Source organism: Mercurialis annua, linkage group LG5 (genome assembly GCF_937616625.2).
Source record: "Mercurialis annua linkage group LG5, ddMerAnnu1.2, whole genome shotgun sequence".
Taxonomy (NCBI): Eukaryota; Viridiplantae; Streptophyta; class Magnoliopsida; order Malpighiales; family Euphorbiaceae; genus Mercurialis; species Mercurialis annua.
Genome location: NC_065574.1, coordinates 16,741,582 through 16,763,003, shown reverse-complemented (window position 1 = coordinate 16,763,003; position 21,422 = coordinate 16,741,582). Strand labels below are relative to the sequence as shown.

The following is a 21,422-nucleotide window of genomic DNA, read 5'->3' as shown; positions in this document are numbered from 1 at the left end:
TACATTTCATGGGATCAGAATAAACATATGGACATTCAAAAGTTGAGTAGGTCGAATAAATTACTCTAGATGACTTATACATGGTATTTCATAAAAGTCAATATAATGTCATCTAGTTTATAATTGTACATATGTACATATGTTCTTAAATTCGAGGTGACAGTATCTCGTATATATATGATTAGAGTTTAATATTGTTTATCCCTAGATCTTTCATGAGTTAGGGTCGCGGGATGTGTTGACTTTAGTTAGTTGTATATGGAGATAGGTGTTTTACTTAAAAAGATTCATTATTCTGAATGAACGGAGATGAGATTCTATGCTATCTCGAGTTGTTCTTGATGAATGAATCCCTGGTCAGCAGAATATGACTTAATTAGAAAAGTTCTAATAGTAGAAAGTCGTTTCCAATATGTCATATTTATCAAAAATTAGATACGAGAGATAAGATCATTTGATCGAGACATTTAATGTTTGACTACATGTGACACTAGTCGAGATCTGAATCTAAATGAAGATTTTTTGAGTGTACGGTAATCATGAATATTGGTTCATTAGAATGCACCGAAATATTTATTTATATTTGGGAGTCGCGATATGTTGTTAAACGTCACTGTAGACACCACTTTTCCAGGCAGGTAAAAAATAATAAGGGACTAAGCGTCCAATGATGATTTTCAGAGTGACGAGCTATCGACTTGTTTGCTGGAATCTAAACAGACGTAATCAGTGCATAGTTGCGAAATTGGAGGATTAAAGCGTAACTAGCCGTAAATAACCTATAAAAATTCGAAGAGATTATAGTTTAAGTCAATAAATTGGACTAATACCAATGTGTTTAAAATTTATGTATGTAATAAATTCTAATATATAATAATATAAATGAAAAATGCTCGACGCTTTTCTTACTCGACAAAAGGTGCATTTATATACAATAACCACATCGTAGGGGATATAGTTTAGTGGTAAAAGTGTGATTCGTTCTATTAATTATATTCTAATAGTTAAGGGATAAAATGATTTCTTTCACTTCAGAATCCCAAACAATTCGATTCGGGGTCAATACACAAAAATTTAAGGCCCGCCAACGCTCATGAAAACCTGGATCAGTCCTCCCTGACCAAAGGTGTGAATAACGAGGCCACGTTCATAACCTTCTCCCCAATGTCCCTATTACCCTATGTTGTAGTAAGGTAGGACGGTTTTCTTGAGTTGCTCAACCGCCCCTTAGCCCGGTGCTCATGACGCGCTACGGAACCTCCACCGTGCCGGTGGCCAATTTGCAAGTTTGACAGGCTAAAATTGACCATACTTAAAACAATAGGACTTTAGGGGACTTTTTAAGCACTTCCAGGCATTAAAATGGACTTTTTGACACACTTTGCTTAGCCGTAAAGAATAATTCCGAATTTAATCAAACTATAATCCAAACACTAAAAGAGTTGTCACTTCACGCACTTGAACACTCCTGACCAAACTATACCTCTAGCTAACCATAGGTCACCCGCTATCACAATAAATACAACCCCTAGACAGTCTAGCCAAGGGTCGACAATTTCAATCCACCAAAGCATGCACCAAACCTTAAAAACTCTAATTGTTGGCTGAACCCTACACCCTGCACACAAACACACAAGTCAATCAAACTAAGCTTAAAACGCTTTAATTATTTAAGAACAAGCTACTACGTACTAATTTGAAACTGGATTCCACATCCACTTCGCCAGTAAACGAGTCAAGGACTCAAAACGGTATTTTAGAGAACCCTAATATCCTTGCGTCACTTTTTTTATCATAACTGTCAAATCATTATGCATGCTTAGATTAATATTATTGTTTTGCTATAACTGGTGTCAAATCACCATAATTGATGTCATAATATAATAAATGATGTTTTTATGTCTTTGCCATTCAATTGGGTTAGAAAGCATGTTTTACGTCCGCCTAGTATTTTTATTCAATTAAATTCGAAACTATCAAATTCCAACACTTAGGAAGCATGTTAGAATTAAAACTGCTTTTTGTATGTTCTTGACGTGCCTGTCGTCTTCTTCATTAAAATTGCCTTAAAAAGCACGATTTAGGGTGTTTATTGATTGTTTAATTATCTTAGATCAATTACATAATGTTTATATATCTATTTATGTGCGTTTAAAGTCTTTTTAATGTTTTTTGGCATGAAAACTGAATCAAAACGAGAGAAAAAAAAAACAACCAAATTGCTGCCTTCAGAAGAACCGGCGCCGCCACCATGAAGAACAAGCGGCGTCGGCACTGCAACCGGCGCCTAGTTCGTCCCTCCCCTATTTCCAGAATCGCTCCCGGATCCTTCCACCTTCGATCCAAATTTGTTTTTAAGTTTTTGGGCTCGTTTGGTCTCAGAATTAGGTTGTTAAAACCCAGATTTAGGGATATTAATGTACTTTCATATTCTGCTTTGTCATGGGCCAAACGTAGTGTAATTCGGCCCTCGAAGCCCAAACTTGTAACCGATAGTATAAATCGGGCCCATGAGCCCACAATCGACAAACCTAGCAACTTATAGACCAGATTTTGGGTTCACCCAAATTCGGAATCGATCCCGGTTTAAACTAGTGGAACCATATTGACGAGATGGACAACTTCGTTTTCTGTCCGAGAACCAAATCTGACCACGCCGACGGTCAAAACGTGGCGAGCGCCAGACGCTCAAGTCAACGAGGTTTAAAAGTATCCCTCCTCTTGTATGTGTATCCAACTGCAGATGAGCATGTCGATAATGTTTATTGCTTTCCAAAATCATGAAAATCCAAAAATTAACAGGCTAAAGGACTAACCACGTAATTTAAGAATCAAATCAATTCCAGCAAATAACCTATACATCTTAGGATTGCATCAAAATTGTAATTAGAGATTGTATAGGATTTTCAAGAATGACCTGATAAATAAAATCAATCAAACGTGTACATCCACTATTAGGTTTTGTGCATGTAATATATCCAAACCAACCAGACTAGTTATTTGTTAGAAACTGCCGAGTATATGAATGCTAGGAGTAATTGCTACTGGATAGTCCAAATCGAGTCATATGCACGTTTAACGTGTTTACCGCTTTCATAAGTGTTTATATTTCCAACATTATATCCTGTGAATTACAATGTATGTCAAGATGATATAGATACATCCAATAAGCAGAGAAAATAGAGGTTAATAAGCCAAGTACGTGAATCTCGGTGCGATCTACGAACCCCGTTTTTGGTCGGCGTACGGTAGCCTTACCCATAAGCGAGTAAGGTTATCGAGTCGATACAAAAGGCATTTTTTAGATGAGCTAGGTGGCGACTCCACACTTATTTCAAAACCGGTCCAGAATAGAGTCCTGTCATAAGTCTGGGAGAACGGGACCCCGAAACTCCCGCTTCCGCTCATAGTGGCGACTCCAATGGGAATGTATAAAAAACAGTCGTATTCAAAAACAAACAAAAACGTTTATAGAACTGTTTTCAAAATGGTTGTCATTCTTGACCGCATAGCTTGCGTCTTATCGACCTCAAATTCTTTATTGCATCTTATATGTACAGGATGACTCTTCCTATGATAACTTTGTTTTAGTCTATTTTATCAATTTTATTATTGGATGAATTTTAATAATTCATCCGATAATAACAAGTGGATAATGTTAGTGATATGCACTAGGTCAATCATGTTTGACCATGTTTTGACTTTATCATTTTATTATTTATTGATTGGCAGTTTTTATCATTTTATATTAATGATTAAAATACTTGAATGGTTAATTCTTTCTAAGGTCATCGAGTATGTGACTTGATAGTAGAACCCTTAGGTTTAATAAAAGAATTATATACCATCTATCCCTAGTCTTAATAGAACATTGAGACTAGTATGATGTTGACTGATGATTATGTTTTACTAATCATGTATATGAGATATTAAGTCAAATCATAGGTGCTATTTGAGAAATAAGGCACTGGATGACCCACTGTGAGAATACTACATAGATCACTGTCATAAGTAATTCTCATTACAGTTCTATTAGTATAATCCTTTGACCTTGAAATCATCATGGATTTCTACATAGCTATTTCATATTTTGATACAGTCTTACATTATCTTTAACAGGATAATGGAATAGATTGTCATTGGATATGAAAGTAACTATGTGAGAAATGTGAGTGACTGAGAAGGAATTTGTCCCTCATTTATTTGAGTAAGATATCTATGGGCCCCTTGAAGAAGATAGACTGAAGAAAATGCATGGCCATGCTAATTGATAAGAACTTATCATTTTCAGTCTACTTAGAGTCAAGAAACTAATGATTGAATGTTATAAGGATGACATAACTATGCCTTATATTCAATCTGGATATCGAGAGACAAAGGGATTAAAATATTATTGTAAATGGTTAAATCGGATTATCGATATTCATATAACTTGGGTAGTCATAATGTCTTGCTAGAGGCCACTTATGACTTGTGGGCTGAAATAGGGATTTCGAGCCTACTGCCAACGTTATATGAACCTACAGGGTCGCACACTAAAAACAGGCCCAAAACAGTTATGGGTTGTACAAGCCCAATGTGATTAAGTGATTAATTATATATATATATATATATAATTCGTAATATATATATATATATATATATATATATATATATATATTAATAAATATATATATTAATTCAAAATTTAAGGATAAGTGTTTTCCTTAATTTATTATTTTTTGGAAGATAATAAATATAGTAATTAATATATATGGATAATTATCAAAAAGGAGTTTTTGATAAACATAAACTTGTAGAATTACAATGAGATTGAAATTCGAATTTGTCTCAAACCCTAGTGTTATTTATCACTATAAATACTCATTAAGCAATTGGTTTGAGAATCACGAAATTCATTATTCACTAAATCACTAAAATTCGAAATTGCTTGTGAAGCAATAGTGCTAGCACACACAAGCACTAGTTTTGGCTAAGGTCTGTTCGTGTGGATACTCGTAGAGGACGCGTTCTTTTGGAGGCGTTTCTGATCCGAGGCCAGGTATCACCAAAGTGAACCACCTCCTTCCTTCCTACATTGCTGTTGAATTCGACATACAAGTAAGTAATTATTCTGTTAATTCGAATTACATGGATCTTGGTTTGGGTTTTTAGATAAATTTTTAAAATTACGCTGCGTTATGAACCTATAAAACCCAACAGATAAAATATAATATTAAACAAACAAAGATACCATAAATTTGTTCTTAATGGAAAATTATTTATTTTATTTTATTTAGACTTGGCTTTTTCAAATATAGCAGCCGAATCAGGTATACACACAAAGTGTTACTTAAACACATTTTTATTTTATCTTTAAAGTAAACTGTTAGCTTAGTATAAACACAATTTTTTTAATAAAATGAATTTCTCTTTTAGCCTAATTTTTTAGTTTTGAAAATTTTAATGTATACATTATAAGTGTATTTGGATGGCGCATCAGTGGTTAAAAAGTTTTAATAGATGACTGTTTGCCAATATCATCATTACATTTTTTAATAGTCGACTCATTGATGAAATATCGTTCATTTATATATAGTTACTATTTCACACTTTTTTTTCAAGCAAGAAAAGATAGATACATTACATTATAGTTAAAGGATGCAAAAATTTAACAAACCTCGCTTTTGCCAACTGGGCGAGGTTATGAGCTGCTCTGATATTCCGCCTCCCGACAAATATAACCTGACAAAGCTCGAATGACGATTTTAGAAGCCACAGATCTTGACAAATTCCAATGGACTTCTGACTTCACCTAGTGAAGGTTGTCTATGACACAAAATTTATTAATTTGAAAATACTTTACAAAAGTCCTTAAATTTAGAGATATGAGGAAGCCAAATAAAATTTAGAGATTTAAAATTAAAAGTGAGAGACATGATTAACCAAAACAATGAAAGTTTAGGAATTTAAGGAAGCCAAATAAAAGTTGAGAAATCTAATGAACAAAAAACGTATAGTTCAGGGACCTTAAAATAGATTTAGCCTATTCTAAAACATTGCTCAATTGCATACAAAAACGCAGCCGTTTCAACAGTTGCTGTTCCAATTTTATCCTTTGATGTGCAGCGCAATTTAGGGTTAGACTTTGAAGAAGAGGTTTATGGTTCATCAAAGCAGAGATAGCAATGAAGGTGCTGAGGCTTTGGAGTTTGATCTTTATCCGGTATGTATCTAACTTCATTGAGCTGTTGATTTGATTTGTTGTTTTCCTCTTCTTTTATACATATTTTTAACTGAGTTCGACTCAGTCATCAATTTCATTTTTTAACTGAGTTCGACTCAGTTTATACCCTCCCCAAACAAACATGATGAAGCTCCAAGAGATTAGTAGTATTAATTTTTTTAACTTTCTATGTCCAAAAAGTCTCTGTTAAAGGTTCAGAATTTAAGTTACTGATATGAATTGGGTACTTAATGTTTCTCTTTTTAGCCAATGGATTTTTGGTTTTTCTTTTTTCATTATTAAGTTTTCAATGTAAATTATGAAGTTTTGTGTCCGAGCATTTCTGAAACGGGATACATTGATTGAATGAAGCGTCCATGCTACCTAGGCTCCTAATGTTTACTTGTCTTAAGTTTGCAGCTGTTTTATGTTTTAGTTATGCAACTTTCTTGGGTGTTGAATTTTTGCAGATAGAATGCTGAAACACTAACAGCTTTTGATGGCTTAGCTAGAAGAGTCGGCTGAAACAATTGAATATGAGTATAGTTGAATCCTTATTTGACATTCCTGTGCAAAATCCTGCGGACGAGGAATTTTCGTCTGCTGATTTGACTTGGACTAAATTTGGCACACCTGATCGCCATGATGATGTAGCAATAATTCCTTATGAACGGGTTGATACTTTTATAATTGGTGAATGCTCTAATGTTGAATGCCCCACACGTTTCCATATTGAGAGGCAAAGAAAACGATCCAAGGGAAGTATCAAAGCGTACAAGAACGATGAGTTTTTGGAGTATAAGCTGTAAGTATCTGTTGGACTTCTCAAAATCAATTTAAAGTTTCATGTTATTTAAATTGCATCATTACAAAACTCAATGCTCGTCGATAAAGTGTTTTTTTTTTTTTGATTTCGTCAGCATTCAGTGAATTATTAAGTTAAATGTGATGCCCTTTTAAAGGGTGAAAGAAGAATAGCTTACTGTTATTTTCTTTTTCCTTGGAAGTTGGAATAGGTACCTGGCCATATATTTTACACTTCAGTTTTTGTACATATGGCTCTTTTAAACCATCAAGCCACCTTACTCACCTGACGAATTTTTGCTAAACTTGTATTTTACATATTGATTGTTATTTAATGTCAGTTTCAGTTGGCTGTAGAGCTTTTGGATGGAGATAATGAAGTTGTTCTGCATTTATTGTACTAAATGTTGGCGACATATTTTTGTTAAACTGAAATATCAAATTTGCGTGTTGATTTTGTGTAACCTTAACTGTAAGGTATTGGTGTTCCTTTGGTCCTGAAAATTATGGGGAAGGTGGAGACACATTACCTAGTCGGAGATATCGACTTAACACTCGAAATCGCGCTCCTAGGCCTCAGTCCATGCGCGGATGTACATGCCATTTTGTGGTGAAACGCCTTTATGTCCGTCCTTCCCTGGTACTTATCATATACAATGAGAGGCGTCATGTAAGCAAGTCTGGTTTTGTCTGTCATGGTCCACTTGATAGAGATGCCATTGGGCCTGGAGCCAAGAAAGTTCCATACATCTGTAATGAAATTCAGCAGCAAACAATGTCTATGATATATCTTGGAATTCCTGAAGAGAGTGTACTGGAGAAACACATAGAGGGGATTCAACGATACTGCAGTTCAAATGCAAAGGTCAATAGCCTAGCTTCACAATATGTTCAAAAACTTGGTATGATCATCAAAAGATCCACACATGAGCTGGACCTAGATGATCAAGCTAGCATCAGGATGTGGGCGGAGCGCAATAAGAAATCTATTTTTTTCTATCAGGATACTTCGGAAGATGGTCCTTTTATATTGGGGATTCAAACAGAATGGCAGTTGCAACAAATGATCCGTTTCGGCCATCACAGTCTTGTTGCGGCTGATTCAACATTTGGCATTAAGAGACTCAAGGTACTGTAGTTCTTGATATTCATTTGTATTTATTGTGGATCTGTAAAGTAGTTGACTGTTAAATGTCGGAATTGCAGTATCCGTTGTGTACACTTGTTGTCTTTGATTCAAGACAACACGCACTCCCTGTTGCATGGGTCATCACACGTAGCTCTGCAAAGCCAGATGTAGCTAAGTGGATGAAGGCTCTACTTGATCGAGCGTCAAGTGTAGAGCCTGGATATAAGATCAGTGGGTTTTTAATTGATGATGCTGCTGCAGAGATTGATCCGATAAGGCAAAATATTCTCTCTCTAAAGTTTAGTTTGATCTTGAAATATGCAACCATAATGTATGGTATTTTTATGCTTTGCACCGGCTTATCTCCAGGGATGTATTTGGTTGCCCAGTACTGTTCTCTCTCTGGCGTGTTTGTAGATCATGGCTGAGGAATATAGTAAAAAAATGTAATAACATTGAAGTTCGGCGGGAGATTTTCAAGCGTTTAGGAAAAATTGTATATGGCATTTGGGATGGAGATGATACTCTTGCTGCTTTGGAAGAATTAACTAATGACTTTGTTGATCAGACCACCTTCATAGAATATTTCAAAGCCTCTTGGGTGCCTAAGATTGGTTAGAATTCTTTGATCCCTCTCTTTCTCTCTCACACACACTTGCATGAAAATATGATGAATTAACCTTTTTGTGTGTCATTTTTTTGTCTGTGTTTTACAGAAATGTGGCTTTCGGCAATGAAAAGTCTTCCTCTTGCCAGCCAAGAGGCATCTGTTGCCATAGAAGCCTATCATGTAAAGCTGAAAACCAAATTATTTGATGATTCACATCTTGGCGCACTCCAGAGAGTTGATTGGTTAGTGCACAAGCTAACCACTGAGCTACATTCAAGCTATTGGCTAGATCGGTATGCAGATGAAAGTGATTGTTTTCAAAATGTTAAGGAGGAATATGTGGCTTCTTCATCATGGCACAGGGCCTTGGAGATTCCTGATTCGTCAGTTACTTTGGATGATAAGAATCAACTGTTTGCCAAGGTCTCAAGTCGAAAAGATGGCAATTTGATGCATACAGTGTGGAATCCTGGATCGGAGTTTTCGTTTTGTGATTGTTCATGGTCACTGCAGGGGAACCTTTGCAAGCATGTGATAAAGGTCAATATATTGTGTGAAAACCGTAAAGGGTACCAGCCGTCTATGTCTTTCCGGTCCTTAAAGGAGGTATTGACAAGTATGTGGAGAAAACCAATGGATGATTCCATTGCCCTAGATTTATCAATGGCTTGGGTGCATCAGATGCTTCCCCAAATAAAACAGCTTGTTGAACTAAACAATACAAATAATGTGACCAGTGTGGTAGAAAACATGCCCTTGAAATGGGTTTGTAAGAGAGGCAGAACATCAGTTGGCATACCATCCTCCATTCCTCTTCTTACATCTTCCCGTAAAATCAGTAGAAAGCGTAAGAGGTCGTCAAGATAGCATTCTTTTTGTCATGTATATATTTATTGTTTCGGAGTTCGACAGAAAATATATGGTGAAAATTTTCCAATCTGTATACAGTGGCGGATCTAGGATTTTATTTCAGCCCGGGCTGATTGACATGCGATTTTTAAAAAAAAAAAATTATTAGAGGCAAAAAATTAGAGGTTAGAAAATTATTATGTAAATTTTCAAACTAAATAATTTATGTAGATAAAATATATAAAAAAACTACTCAAAACCAAAGTAATTTGATTTTGAATGAAAAATAATTAGAGAATTATTAGAATTATTAATTGTTAATTGAAGATTTATTTTTATTTTAAAATATTACAATATTTAAATTATAACATTTTAAATATTAGGTTAGGGAATTGATGGAAAATCTATAAATAAATTCTAAAATTTTGGAAAATCAAAATTTTCTAACAAATGAGAATTAAAAAGGTTTTGAAAGATTAAGAAGAAATTGAAAAAACAATCATCAAATAACAGTAAGTAGAAACAAGAGGAAATTACACCCCATACCTCATTTTTCCTAAATGTATACATTAGTGACTCAGAAAATAAAAAAATGCAGAATTCTCTCATTTATTTTAAATACTTTTCATTTATATCTCAAAATATTTTTATTCTTATTTTACCCTTCAGTATGTCACGCACATTTGCTCCCTTCCCTTCTACTCATCTTCTCCGGAAAACTCTCTTCCTCCATTTTCACCACCGCCGCCATTAGGTGAATCGGCCAATCGGCCTGATCCAACAACCCAAATCGGACCGTCGTTGATAAAAGCTTGACCCGGTAACCCATCACAGTTAACAAAAGACTGAGTCATGGAAACAAGAAAAAAACGCTCAATATCAATAACCTCTTCATCAACTTGGTCGACGATGATCGTAGCAGAGCAAAAATTAGTTTGATTTCTAATAGTGGCTCGAATTTATCATCGATTATTGCTACGAGATCTAAATCGACTAAACATTATAGCTTGAATTTATAATAAGAACTTGATTTTATTGTGTTCAATTTTAAGGTGATGATAAGATGCAATCGGTTTTATTGTGTTCTCCAAGCTGCGCTTGATAATCTCGGCGATGGAAAATGCACTAGCCTCGCCACTATAGAAAGATCTGATCTAGCTAATGTGAGATTGGGGCCGGCTGTAGCTAAAAATTCAAACTCACAGCCTGCACATTCAAATCCTCATGTTGTGAACAGAGTCTACTTTTGTTGTTGGGCGCTTTGATGTGGATTTTGGTTACTCTACTGCTGCTCTTTGCTCAACCGACTTCCGTCTCGAGACACCCTAAAGTTGCTCATGTCTATTGTAATGTTGCTCCTGGCTGCTCATGGTCAGTTTGCTGATGCTCAAACAATAAAATCGACTTTGTGTCTTTTGCTGCTGAAAGAATCATGGGGGTTGCTGTCAAATTTTCAACAATTGTTGCTGCATATGGCTCAAATCATAATTCTGTTGATTCGCTTTCTCTCCTTTGAATTTATTTTTCTGATTTGCTGTTTATAATTTATATGTTTTATTAAAAAAGATTTTATTTTTATTATGATATGTTGAGGTTGTAACCATTAAAGAGGGACCTTCAATGTTTGGAAAGAGTTTGTGGATTTTCTTGGCATGTTTGAGAGCTATTTTCAAGTTGGCATCTTTGTATAATTTGGTATCTGTTATTGATTTTAGGCAAAGTGCTTCTTTTTCTTTCATATTTATGTCCACATTTTACACTTATCACATGCATAGGTAAAATTAGAAATGCCAAGAACATAAGAGAATGCATGTAAAAATCAGAGGGCTAAGTCTATTTTTAAAGTTTTTAACAAATGAAATGAAAAATACTAATTTTCTTAAACTGCGAACGAAGGAAGAGGGCAAAGTTTAAGATTAATTTTTTTATTCAAGATTAACATTTCATTTTTCTTCCATCTCGACGTCTTGACCTGAATTGCTCATCCGACTCTAAATATCAACCCAATGTCAACCAGTTGATTTTTTTTCGCGATACAGTTCAAAACTTTTATTACCATTTCTCCCCTTTAAGGTTGAAAAGTGTTCATTTTAACTGTTTTAATGAGTTCTATTTAATATGTTGAAACTGTTCTTGGCCAAATTTTAAATATCAATCAAATGTCAACCGAACATCAATTGAATGTCAACTGAAAATAAAATAAATGTCAACTAAACAACAATCGAATGTCAACCAAAATCAACCAAATGTCAACTAAAAATCAAATGAATGTCAACTATATATTCTAAAATTACTTTATTTTTGAGATAGTTTACGTCAAGTTTATTTCTGATTGTTTCATATTTATTTCTTGTCCATTTCCTCCATGTTGTTTTACCATGTTAACAAATCAAATTTTTCATTAGATAAAGAAACTAATACAATATACCATCAAAGAAAATATTAACATGTGAAGCATATACCATAGCCATTGCATCATCCCGTGATTTTGTGAAATAAAAATTCCTCTAAAAAATAAAAAATAGTTATTCTATTATTTATTGTCTATTTCGCTTTATGTTGAAGCTCTTATTTTTCAATTTTAACAAATTTTAAAGATCAATCAAATATCAACAGAAAATCAACCAAATGTCAACTAACAATTAACCAAATATCAACAAAAAATCAACTGAATGTCAACTTAAATTCAACTGAATATCAATATTATAATTTAGTTAACTAAAATTTTCGCGACACATTTCAAAACTACTATTACCATTTTTTTTTCTCCTTAATGCTAACAAGCATCGATTTCAAAAGTTTTGGGAGTTCGCTTTTTGTTTAAGCTCTTATTTTATAATTTTACCAAATTTTTTATGAGTTCTCTTAATTTGTTTGGAACTTTCTTTTGTAATTTGACTAAATTTAAAAAATAAACTAAATATCAATCAGAAATCAACCAAAATCAAATGAAAATCAACTAAATATCAACCAAATGTCAACCAAATATTAAAAAAAATTGGCTTTTCTTACCTTGTTAATAAAATCTTAGAAACTTCTGTGATGTCAAAAAATTCTGGAGTGCTTTCGGATTAGAAACTTTAGTGATGTCAAAAATTTCTGGAGTGATTTTTGATTGTAAGAATGAGAACACATGAGTAGCTAATTTTGGTGCTTTTGTCCTTGATATCATTTCCTTCTTCATTGTTAATATTTCCATACCAAAACGAATGAAAAAGAAAAAGAATGAGGAAACAAAATGAAACTAAAATATCCTTGCAAATCGACAAACATTCTTTTAGCTAGAAGTATATAACTCTATTCACTGAAATATAACATGAATTTAAGAACCCAATGTAGAAGAACAAATTTAAAAATTCATCACTATTTAGACAGGTAGGTCAATGCCACATTTACATAAATGTACATACATAATTATTCAGATGTGGCCATAGCAATTGACCAAATATATAAAACTCCAATTTACTCATTTTCTTGAGATTTTAATTGGCAAGTGGAGGAATGTATGGCGTAGGAATTATGCAGAAATCGAACGACAGCCTCCTACCACCGGCTTCACTCTCAAACCTAAAAAATCAAGATCTGTTTCAATTCCACCGTTTTGGTCGGCTATGGGAAAGAACTCTCTGTTCTTGAGATTTCTACTGTAATTAAGATAACTTCAAATTTGCTAAACTTTTTTGAATATATATAATTACAGGTCTGGAAGAAGGATAAGTGAGGACATAAACAATGTCTTTTCCTTCATATAGGCAGTAGAACAGAAAACGACATGTGCATCAGAAATAGAGTCTGCCTTCCACCATTCAGACGAGTAAAACCGATCACCTTCGTCCTAGACACGATGTCGTGTTGCAGTACATAATCAATGGACATTATGAAGTAATTCTCTTTTCCTGCAACATTTCGAACGTTCCGCCGCCATGATCGGAGATCTAACTTTCTCTGTTCAGTAGCTGTAATGTTTATCTACTTAATTTGTTTTTATTGTGTGTTGGGAAAAAGGGGCAGAATTGTCATATTATAATACTAAATCAGCTTATTTTGGAATTTGGGGTATATATGAAAACTGACTTTTTTTTGTGAGAGATTTTTGCATTTTTTAATTAGCTGATGTATTTATGAAAGAAGGGGGGCTATTTGGGTGATTTGTGTGCTTGGCCCTAGAAACAAATTAATATGGGCCATTTGCTTTGATGAAATAAAAGGCTGAACTTGTTTTAATAAAAGTGGGCCCTTAATACTTAAAGAGGACAATTAAACCACGTCATCCCCTTAAACATAAAGAACTGCTCATCTTCCTTATCAGCCCGGGCTAAAATGAAGAGGTGTTTTACAGTGAAACAGCGATAAACCAGTGCTCGCCGACCAAACCTCATTTAACCTCCGAATCTCCGGCGGCAACCCGTGCTGAAGCCTACCCTAGCCTAAGGGTAGATCCGCCCCTGTCAGTATATACATTATGACTTTTAAGATTCAAATTTTATGTTTAAAACTCTGCCTTGCTCTCCAATATATTATTAATTTTAATAAGAGAGTTATTTTTAAAGTACATTACTACTTTTAAAGTATATTTTTTTATGTAAATGATAAATAAATATACTCTACTAGTAAATCAATAAACCTTATGTCCTTTTCTTCTACACGACTACTCGTCCCTGACCAAGAAAATGTCGGAACGAATCTGTGACCCAGAAAATGTCGGAACGAATCTGTGACCCAGAAAATGTCACCTTCTGTTAGTTTCGGTGCGGCAATATGTAAAAAAATTTACTTTTAATGTTGATGGTCGATTAACTCAATTGAATTTAAAAAATGGGTCATATGAATGCAACCGATACGTGCTTTTACAATATTAATTAAATTAAACATACAAAAAAAATTAGCTTTTTAATTGTTTCACCTGAAGCATCGCGAGAATAATGTATTAGCAATATATTCTAAATTCAAAGTACTAATGGAAGTAATATGGCTATTATATCATTAGTTGGTGTTAAATGGAAGTTCAACATACAATACATTGTAAATTAATATGCAGTATTTGAATTATGTTTATTTTAATTTATACACAGTCGTTTATTATTTAAGTGAATAAATATTATATATTGTCGGTTTACTCACAAGGTACTATTATATTATCATATCATTTCTGTTAATGGTACGTGTCTTCTTCATCTTTAACATTGTCGGTTTATTTTATCGTTCTACCATTTATTTAACAAATTATTTAAACTTTGGTTTATCTTAATTTGTTAAATGGATGTGTATTTGGATGGGTCATATAGTAGCTACAAAGTTCACATATTACTATTTGTTTAAAGAATGATTCATTTCCTTCATGGGATGGTCATTCTTCTATATTTTATATATTGTTATCTTTGGCAAATAAATAAATATTATATATATTATTATTTAGATACAGTAGTAAGTTTTGTTTTTAATACCAGTTTTAGTAATGCAATGCCATTAATTAATTTTAATTAAAATATTGATGATATTTTTCATAAATTAATCTCATTTTATCTGAATAAAACAACTCTTTTTAATTTGTATATTTGTCCTGAAGTGTTCATCATTTAGAACGGATATGGTAGTGTTAAATTGAATTCAACAATCTATAAATAATTTACTAATTAGGTTAATTTTAAAATATTTTACAAAAACGCAGCCGTTTTCGCCAATTGCTGTTCCAATTCCTATAAATCAATAAACCTTCTGTCACCTTTTTATTCTACGCGACTGCTCGTCCCCTCTAAACCCTAAAAAAACCCGACCCAGAAAATGTCGGAACTAATCCCGCCGGAACTGGTAACCCTAATTCTACTCCGGTCACAAGTAGACACACTACTCCGGTGCAGGTCAGTCTCAAAAGAATGGCGTAGCATAATCGACGATCCAGATTTCATCACACAACACATGAACCATTCCACTAACAAATCCCTTTTCTTCAAAGAAAATTTTTCCGGTTACTTATTCCAACTCGACTTGGATAAACTATACGGTGCTGGCTCCATCCGGTTCTGTGACCAACCCGAGAACTCGGACAACCTATACGAGTTAGTAATCGGGTCATGCAATGGTTTACTGTGCAAGAGAAGTGCGAGAAACGATGGAATTTTGATACAGAATCCTCACACTAGAAAACACTACTCTTTGTCAAGCTTTTTGCCGTCTAATTTCATGCGTAAAGACGGGAATGGATTCGGGTATGATAGTGTCACTGGTGACTACAAGATTGCTATGATTGTGATGGATCCGCTATCGCGTCAGTTACAATCTGAGATTTTTATTTGCAATGTGAGAACTAAAGTAGTTCATGTTATTCAATTGCCTTACTTGGTTAGTACAGAGGGTAATTTTGTGGGTACGCTTGTTAATGGAACTTTGCATTGGCTTGTGAATAAGTATGATGGTCGTAGCACGGCCAATGTGATTATGGGTTTGGATCTTGGAACGGAAGAATTTGGAGAAGTTGCACATCCCGAGTTTAGGAGAAATGAGAGTGATGGTATTAAAATGTTTATTGGGGTGTTAGAAACATGGTTGTGTGTGTTTGTTGAGCATTATAGAGTTGGAATTGATGTGTGGGTTATGAAGCAATATGGGGTTCAAGAATCTTGGACTAAGCTTTTTACGATTCCTTGTGATGTTTTGAGCTCCGATTCTTGTGAATCGATCGCTGCCGTGTGTTTCTCTAAGTCGGGTTTGGAAGTTTTGTTGGAAGTGGATAATAGCAGGCTTGTTTGGTATGATATTGAAAGGAAAAAGGCGGTGGATATAATGATTCAAGGATTCGAAAGTGATTTATTTGAAACCATTATTTGCTTGAGAAGTCTTGTACCACTAGATGCAAGTGTTGTAGGATTTGATGAAGAAGAGCCTAAACAATCACATAATTCTAAACAGCAAAACAAAACAAGCAAGAAAAAAAAGTAAGATTTGTTCTTATTGATACCTTTATTTGAATGATTTCTTTTAACTTGTTGAATCTTGTTTTATTGTATGTGCAGAGATGATTTCTTGTCAACGGGTTTCAAGCTCAAACTGTAGTATCAAGGGCGATCAACAGGGTAAGATTTTTCGGAACAAAATCTGTTTTGTGATTAATGTGCAATGACTTGCTCTTTATGTTAGATATATATGCCAATCATTTGCTTATCTCAAAGTGTATGAGAGAAAGAGTTATAGTTTTAGTAATTAGCCTAATTGGTAGGATGGTATTTTGCATTATGAATTAGTCAGACTTCATTATCTTAAGCTGCTAAACTTTATAGGCTTCAAACCTTATAGGCTTCAAAACAAACTTACTTGTTGGTATATATCTATTTTATTTTATCGTCATTGATGTTGATGCTGAATTCTTGGTCATTTATGTTCTTCTTTACGCTGCTGCAGAATGATAGTTATATCAACAAAAGGACTAGTTATTCTTAGCGGGGTTAAATAATTGAGTGGTACTTAAACTATGTGGCATTTTCAATAATTGGAGATCTAAATTTTGATTGTATCCTTTTCTACTTAAACTTGAGAGGGTCATGTTCACGATATAAACCGTTCATTTTACAATGAACGGTGTAGATCAAAAAAATACAATTTTAATCAAATTAATCTACACCATTTATTTTACAATGAAGGGTGTAGATCATGAACACGACCCCCTCAAGTTCATTTGAACTTGAGGGAATCTCAATCCGATCTTTAATCAATATTTTTTCAGGCAAAAAATGTTTGAATATTTTCCGATTAAATTAGCATGATGTGGCAAGTTAGATGAAGCATATTCTTAAATCATACAGCCACATTAGTTGTAATGCTAGATAGAGACATTATAATTTAAAATATTAAGGTACTTTGACCTAAAATGATAATTAAAGAATTGGTATCATTACGATATGGTGTAATTCTAGTGTTAGAAATCATTTAGGTACTTGTATCCAGACATATAACCCTGTTCTAGTGTTGGAATTGGTTTTTTCCCGTCCCCTGTTTCCAACCCGATTATTATCACTTCCGTACATTTTTTTGTGTTGTGACTAGTTCATTTGATCTTTGCAGCACTAGTCACTTAATTAAATTTTGAATGTATCATTGCCAATTCTTATGAATCTTTTTGTTATTGTTTTTCTTAGGACTCATTTCAACTGTTTTTTAGGACATGAGAAAGCTTCAAAGGTGGAAGCACTAATTTTTGTTTGGTGATCTAATATCTGAGGTATGCACATTGAATGTTTATACAGTTTATATTTGAACCTTTAAAAAAATAGTTGGTTGTAAGTAATTTGGTTGCTCATCACTTCAACTTATTCTGTTAGTGGAGTTTTATATTTTGACCATTTAGTATTTTTTTAACTAACAATTGATTTGGTTTGATTTGTTTATGATCTTTCTTTACCACTTATGCATCATTAAGCACCGTACAACATAAATGGGGGAGTGTTTAGTTTAATCTTCAAATTTCATTCGTATCCAAATGAATTTAGATTGAATTAATTGTGAAATGAAGATGGAATAAATACTTGTAATATTCAAAAAGTCAAATATGAATTCTATTTTCAAATAAAATGGTAGAAAATGCAATAAATTGATTATAATGTAATTTGGGATACTGATATTCTAACTAAATATCTTTTTTTGGGTCAAAAATGTGATTTTTATGTATGAGGTTGAGATTTCAAAAAATATGTCTAAAAGGTTGATCATAATTTTATTAAAAGTTTAAATTTCTTTTATCATTATGTAGAATGCTATTAAAACTTAATTAAATATAATTAACTTTGTAGTATTTAGAAATCAAATCTTAGAGTGAATTAAATAAACTGTTAAATGCAAAATAAATTATGGACTTTAGCGTATCATGCAATTACAAGATAGATTTTAAATTTTGTCAATGTCAGACATGAATTTTTTTTTTGGCCAATTGAGTACGCCGAATAATCTTTGGATAAAGAAAATAGACGTCGATATTGGAATATACATCATTCTAACATTCATGTTTAACATAATATATTTTTTTGAGGAAAAAAGTTGCCCAATATTTTGGATCGCAACAAAATTGATTTTTTTTGTTTCTGACATCTTCAAATTTAATCTGAGATCGGAAATAAATCTGAAATGTATTAGAATTATATTAAATATATATTGAAAATGTATCAAATAGGTATATTAAAGATGTATCAGATACACACACACACATATATATATATATATATATATATATATATATATATGTATATATATATGTATACATATATATATATATATGTATACATATATATATATACATGTATACATATATATATACATACATACATATACATATATATGTATGTATATGTATATATATCAAATATGTTCGGAGATGTATCAAATTACATGTTTGATTATTTTTTCAAATTTTAACATAATTTAACAATAGTCTATTTAAAAAAATTTGTTGCTTCATTTAACGAACTTTCTCAATTAATATAAACCAATATCTAACTTTCCTTCTGTAATTTATTCAATTTAGTTAAATTTAGATAATTGCATTTCAATTACGGCTAAATGTCATGAGTAAATATCTAAGAAGCACGGAAACTTCGATAAAGTTGTGTGTCCCCTTTCAGAAATGTTTTGAAAACTAAAAACTTTTAGAAGCTCTCGAAAACTCATAAAGAAACATTTCGGGTTGTTTTTGTAAATAAAAAATAAATAAATAGTTGTATAAAGATCTAAAATTTCTCAATAAATAATTTTTTCGAATCAATGACCCACAATTTTTATTGTTTACATTATCTACAATATTATTATTTTTGTTGGGTTTAATTATATTTGATTTTTTTAATTAATTGGCATAAATGTATAAATAAAATTTTATATATATAACATTTTATAATTTTTAATATTATAGATATATTCTTATATTTTTATTATTTACACGTTTAATGTCCTTCATTTAAAAAAAATATCGTTTTCTCGTGTCCGTTTCGTGTTGTTTTTGTTTCCCGTTTTCATTTCTGTGCGACCTACGTAAATATCAATCAATTATATAGAACAGTTGGCTATAATTATCCGTGAACTTTACATTCCAATCTACACCAACTTTATTCCTTCCATTTTATACAGATCCAACCTCAAACCTTCTTCTCCATTGGAATCCCTCCATTTCCATCGATCAAAACGCTCACTCGTCACTGCAATGGCAAAATATTTCATTACAACACTTAACAGTATTCTCGTGTCCTTCCAAATCTGTAACTTTTCCTTTGTTTTTCCACTAAAAACCAAATCAAAATAATGCTACCTCGTAACAAAAACAACAAATGCAGATGAAAATAAAAAATTGTTAGCGCAACAGAAAATAAATAAGAAAAGAGAAAAAAACAATTATATAAGATTTTACGTGATTCGATCAATGCGATATACTCTACGGGCAGAGAGAGAATTTATTCTATATGTTTATTGTGAGTTTACAATAAGGTAATCACCTGTATTTATAGTGAACCCTTAACACACAGTTTAAGTCCTAATCCATTAAGGAACTAGACTACAAATCCTAAAAGGAAAGCAATGCTAAATAAAGGATTAAGTATCCTAATCCTAATAGGAGAAATATGAGCCATAACTCAACAATCTCCACCTTGGCGAATACACCCAACAAGATTAATCCTGAAACCTTCTTCAGCAAATCACAAAAGCCACCAAATTACATCACAGAATAAACTATTCACCTTAACTTATAATTACTCCAAGTCAAAGTTAACCAAGACCAACTCTCTCTCTGCCATTCATGCCCTTTAAGGGCCTCATGTAATACGTACATTGACCAAGTCCAAGCTGATCTTGAATTTTTCAGTAGACAACGACTTTGTCAACATATCCGCTGAATTAACTGCAGTGGCTATCTTCTCTATAAGAAATCTCTTGTCTTCCACGACATCCCGAATGAAGTTCATCCTCACATCAATGTTCTTTGATCTCTCATGATACACCAGATTCTTCGTTAAGCACAAAGCACTTTGACTATCGCAATAAATCACAGGCTTTTGAACTTCTAATCCCAAGCTATCAATCTGACCTTGCAACCACATACCTTCCTTGACCCCTTCCGTCAATGACATGTATTCTACCTCAGTTGTGGACAAAGCAACTGTAGATTGTAAAGTTGCTTTCCAACTAATAGCACATCCATATAGGGTGAAAATATAACATGTTAAGGACCTCTTTCGAATAAGATCTCCTCCATAGTCGGAATCTGTGTAACCCACAATTCCATCAGAATCACCACCGGAACCATAAACCAGACATATGCCACGTGTTCCCTTCAAGTACCACATAATCCACTTGATCGCCTCCCAGTGAGCCTTTCCCGGATTACTCATAAATCTGCTAACCACACTAACAGCATGTGCTAAATCAGGTCTTTTACAAATCATGGCATACATCAAGCTTCCAATCGCACTCAAGTACGGAACATCGCTCATGTATTCCTTCTCAGCATTAGTACTAGGTAGTGCATTAGCATCAAATTTAAAATGTGATGCCAAAGGAGTACTTACTGGATTAGAGGTCTCTATTTGAAAAGATTGCATCACCTTCTTAATATATTTATGTTGAGAAACATACAGCAGGTCTTCTTTCCTATCTCTCCAAATCTCCATGCCCAAAATCTTCTTGACTGCACCTAAATCCTTCACCTCAAACTCACTACTCAACGAGGCTTTCAAGTCATTAATTTCCGCTTTAGACTTAGTTGCAATTACCATATCATCCACATATAGCAACAAATAGATCAAGAAATCATCAGACAGCTTCTTAGAGCACACACAGTTATCAAACTGATTTCG

At 33.2% G+C, this 21,422-nt stretch overlaps 2 protein-coding genes across 3 annotated transcripts; both read left to right on the top strand.

The window, feature by feature from the left end:
- The first annotated feature begins 6,094 nt into the window (after positions 1-6,094).
- LOC126682223 (uncharacterized) lies at positions 6,095-9,685 on the top strand. The gene is made up of 6 exons (XM_050377822.2): positions 6,095-6,205; positions 6,676-7,010; positions 7,487-8,138; positions 8,216-8,415; positions 8,508-8,752; positions 8,855-9,685. The coding sequence occupies exons 2-6, from the start codon at positions 6,742-6,744 to the stop codon at positions 9,613-9,615; spliced, it is 2,127 nt and encodes a 708-aa protein (XP_050233779.1). The 5' UTR covers positions 6,095-6,205; positions 6,676-6,741; the 3' UTR covers positions 9,616-9,685.
- Positions 9,686-15,310: 5,625 nt separating this feature from the next.
- Positions 15,311-17,999, top strand: LOC126683402 (F-box protein CPR1-like). Of its 2 annotated transcripts, none has more exons than XM_050379280.2 (3): positions 15,311-16,529; positions 16,608-16,667; positions 17,750-17,999. In XM_050379280.2, exons 1-2 carry the CDS (start codon positions 15,379-15,381, stop codon positions 16,645-16,647), a joined length of 1,191 nt encoding a protein of 396 aa, XP_050235237.1. In that variant the 5' UTR covers positions 15,311-15,378; the 3' UTR covers positions 16,648-16,667; positions 17,750-17,999. The 2 variants fall into 2 exon arrangements, with proteins under 2 accessions (XP_050235237.1, XP_050235236.1); XM_050379279.2 differs by having other exon boundaries at positions 17,727-17,999.
- The last annotated feature ends 3,423 nt before the right edge of the window (positions 18,000-21,422 follow it).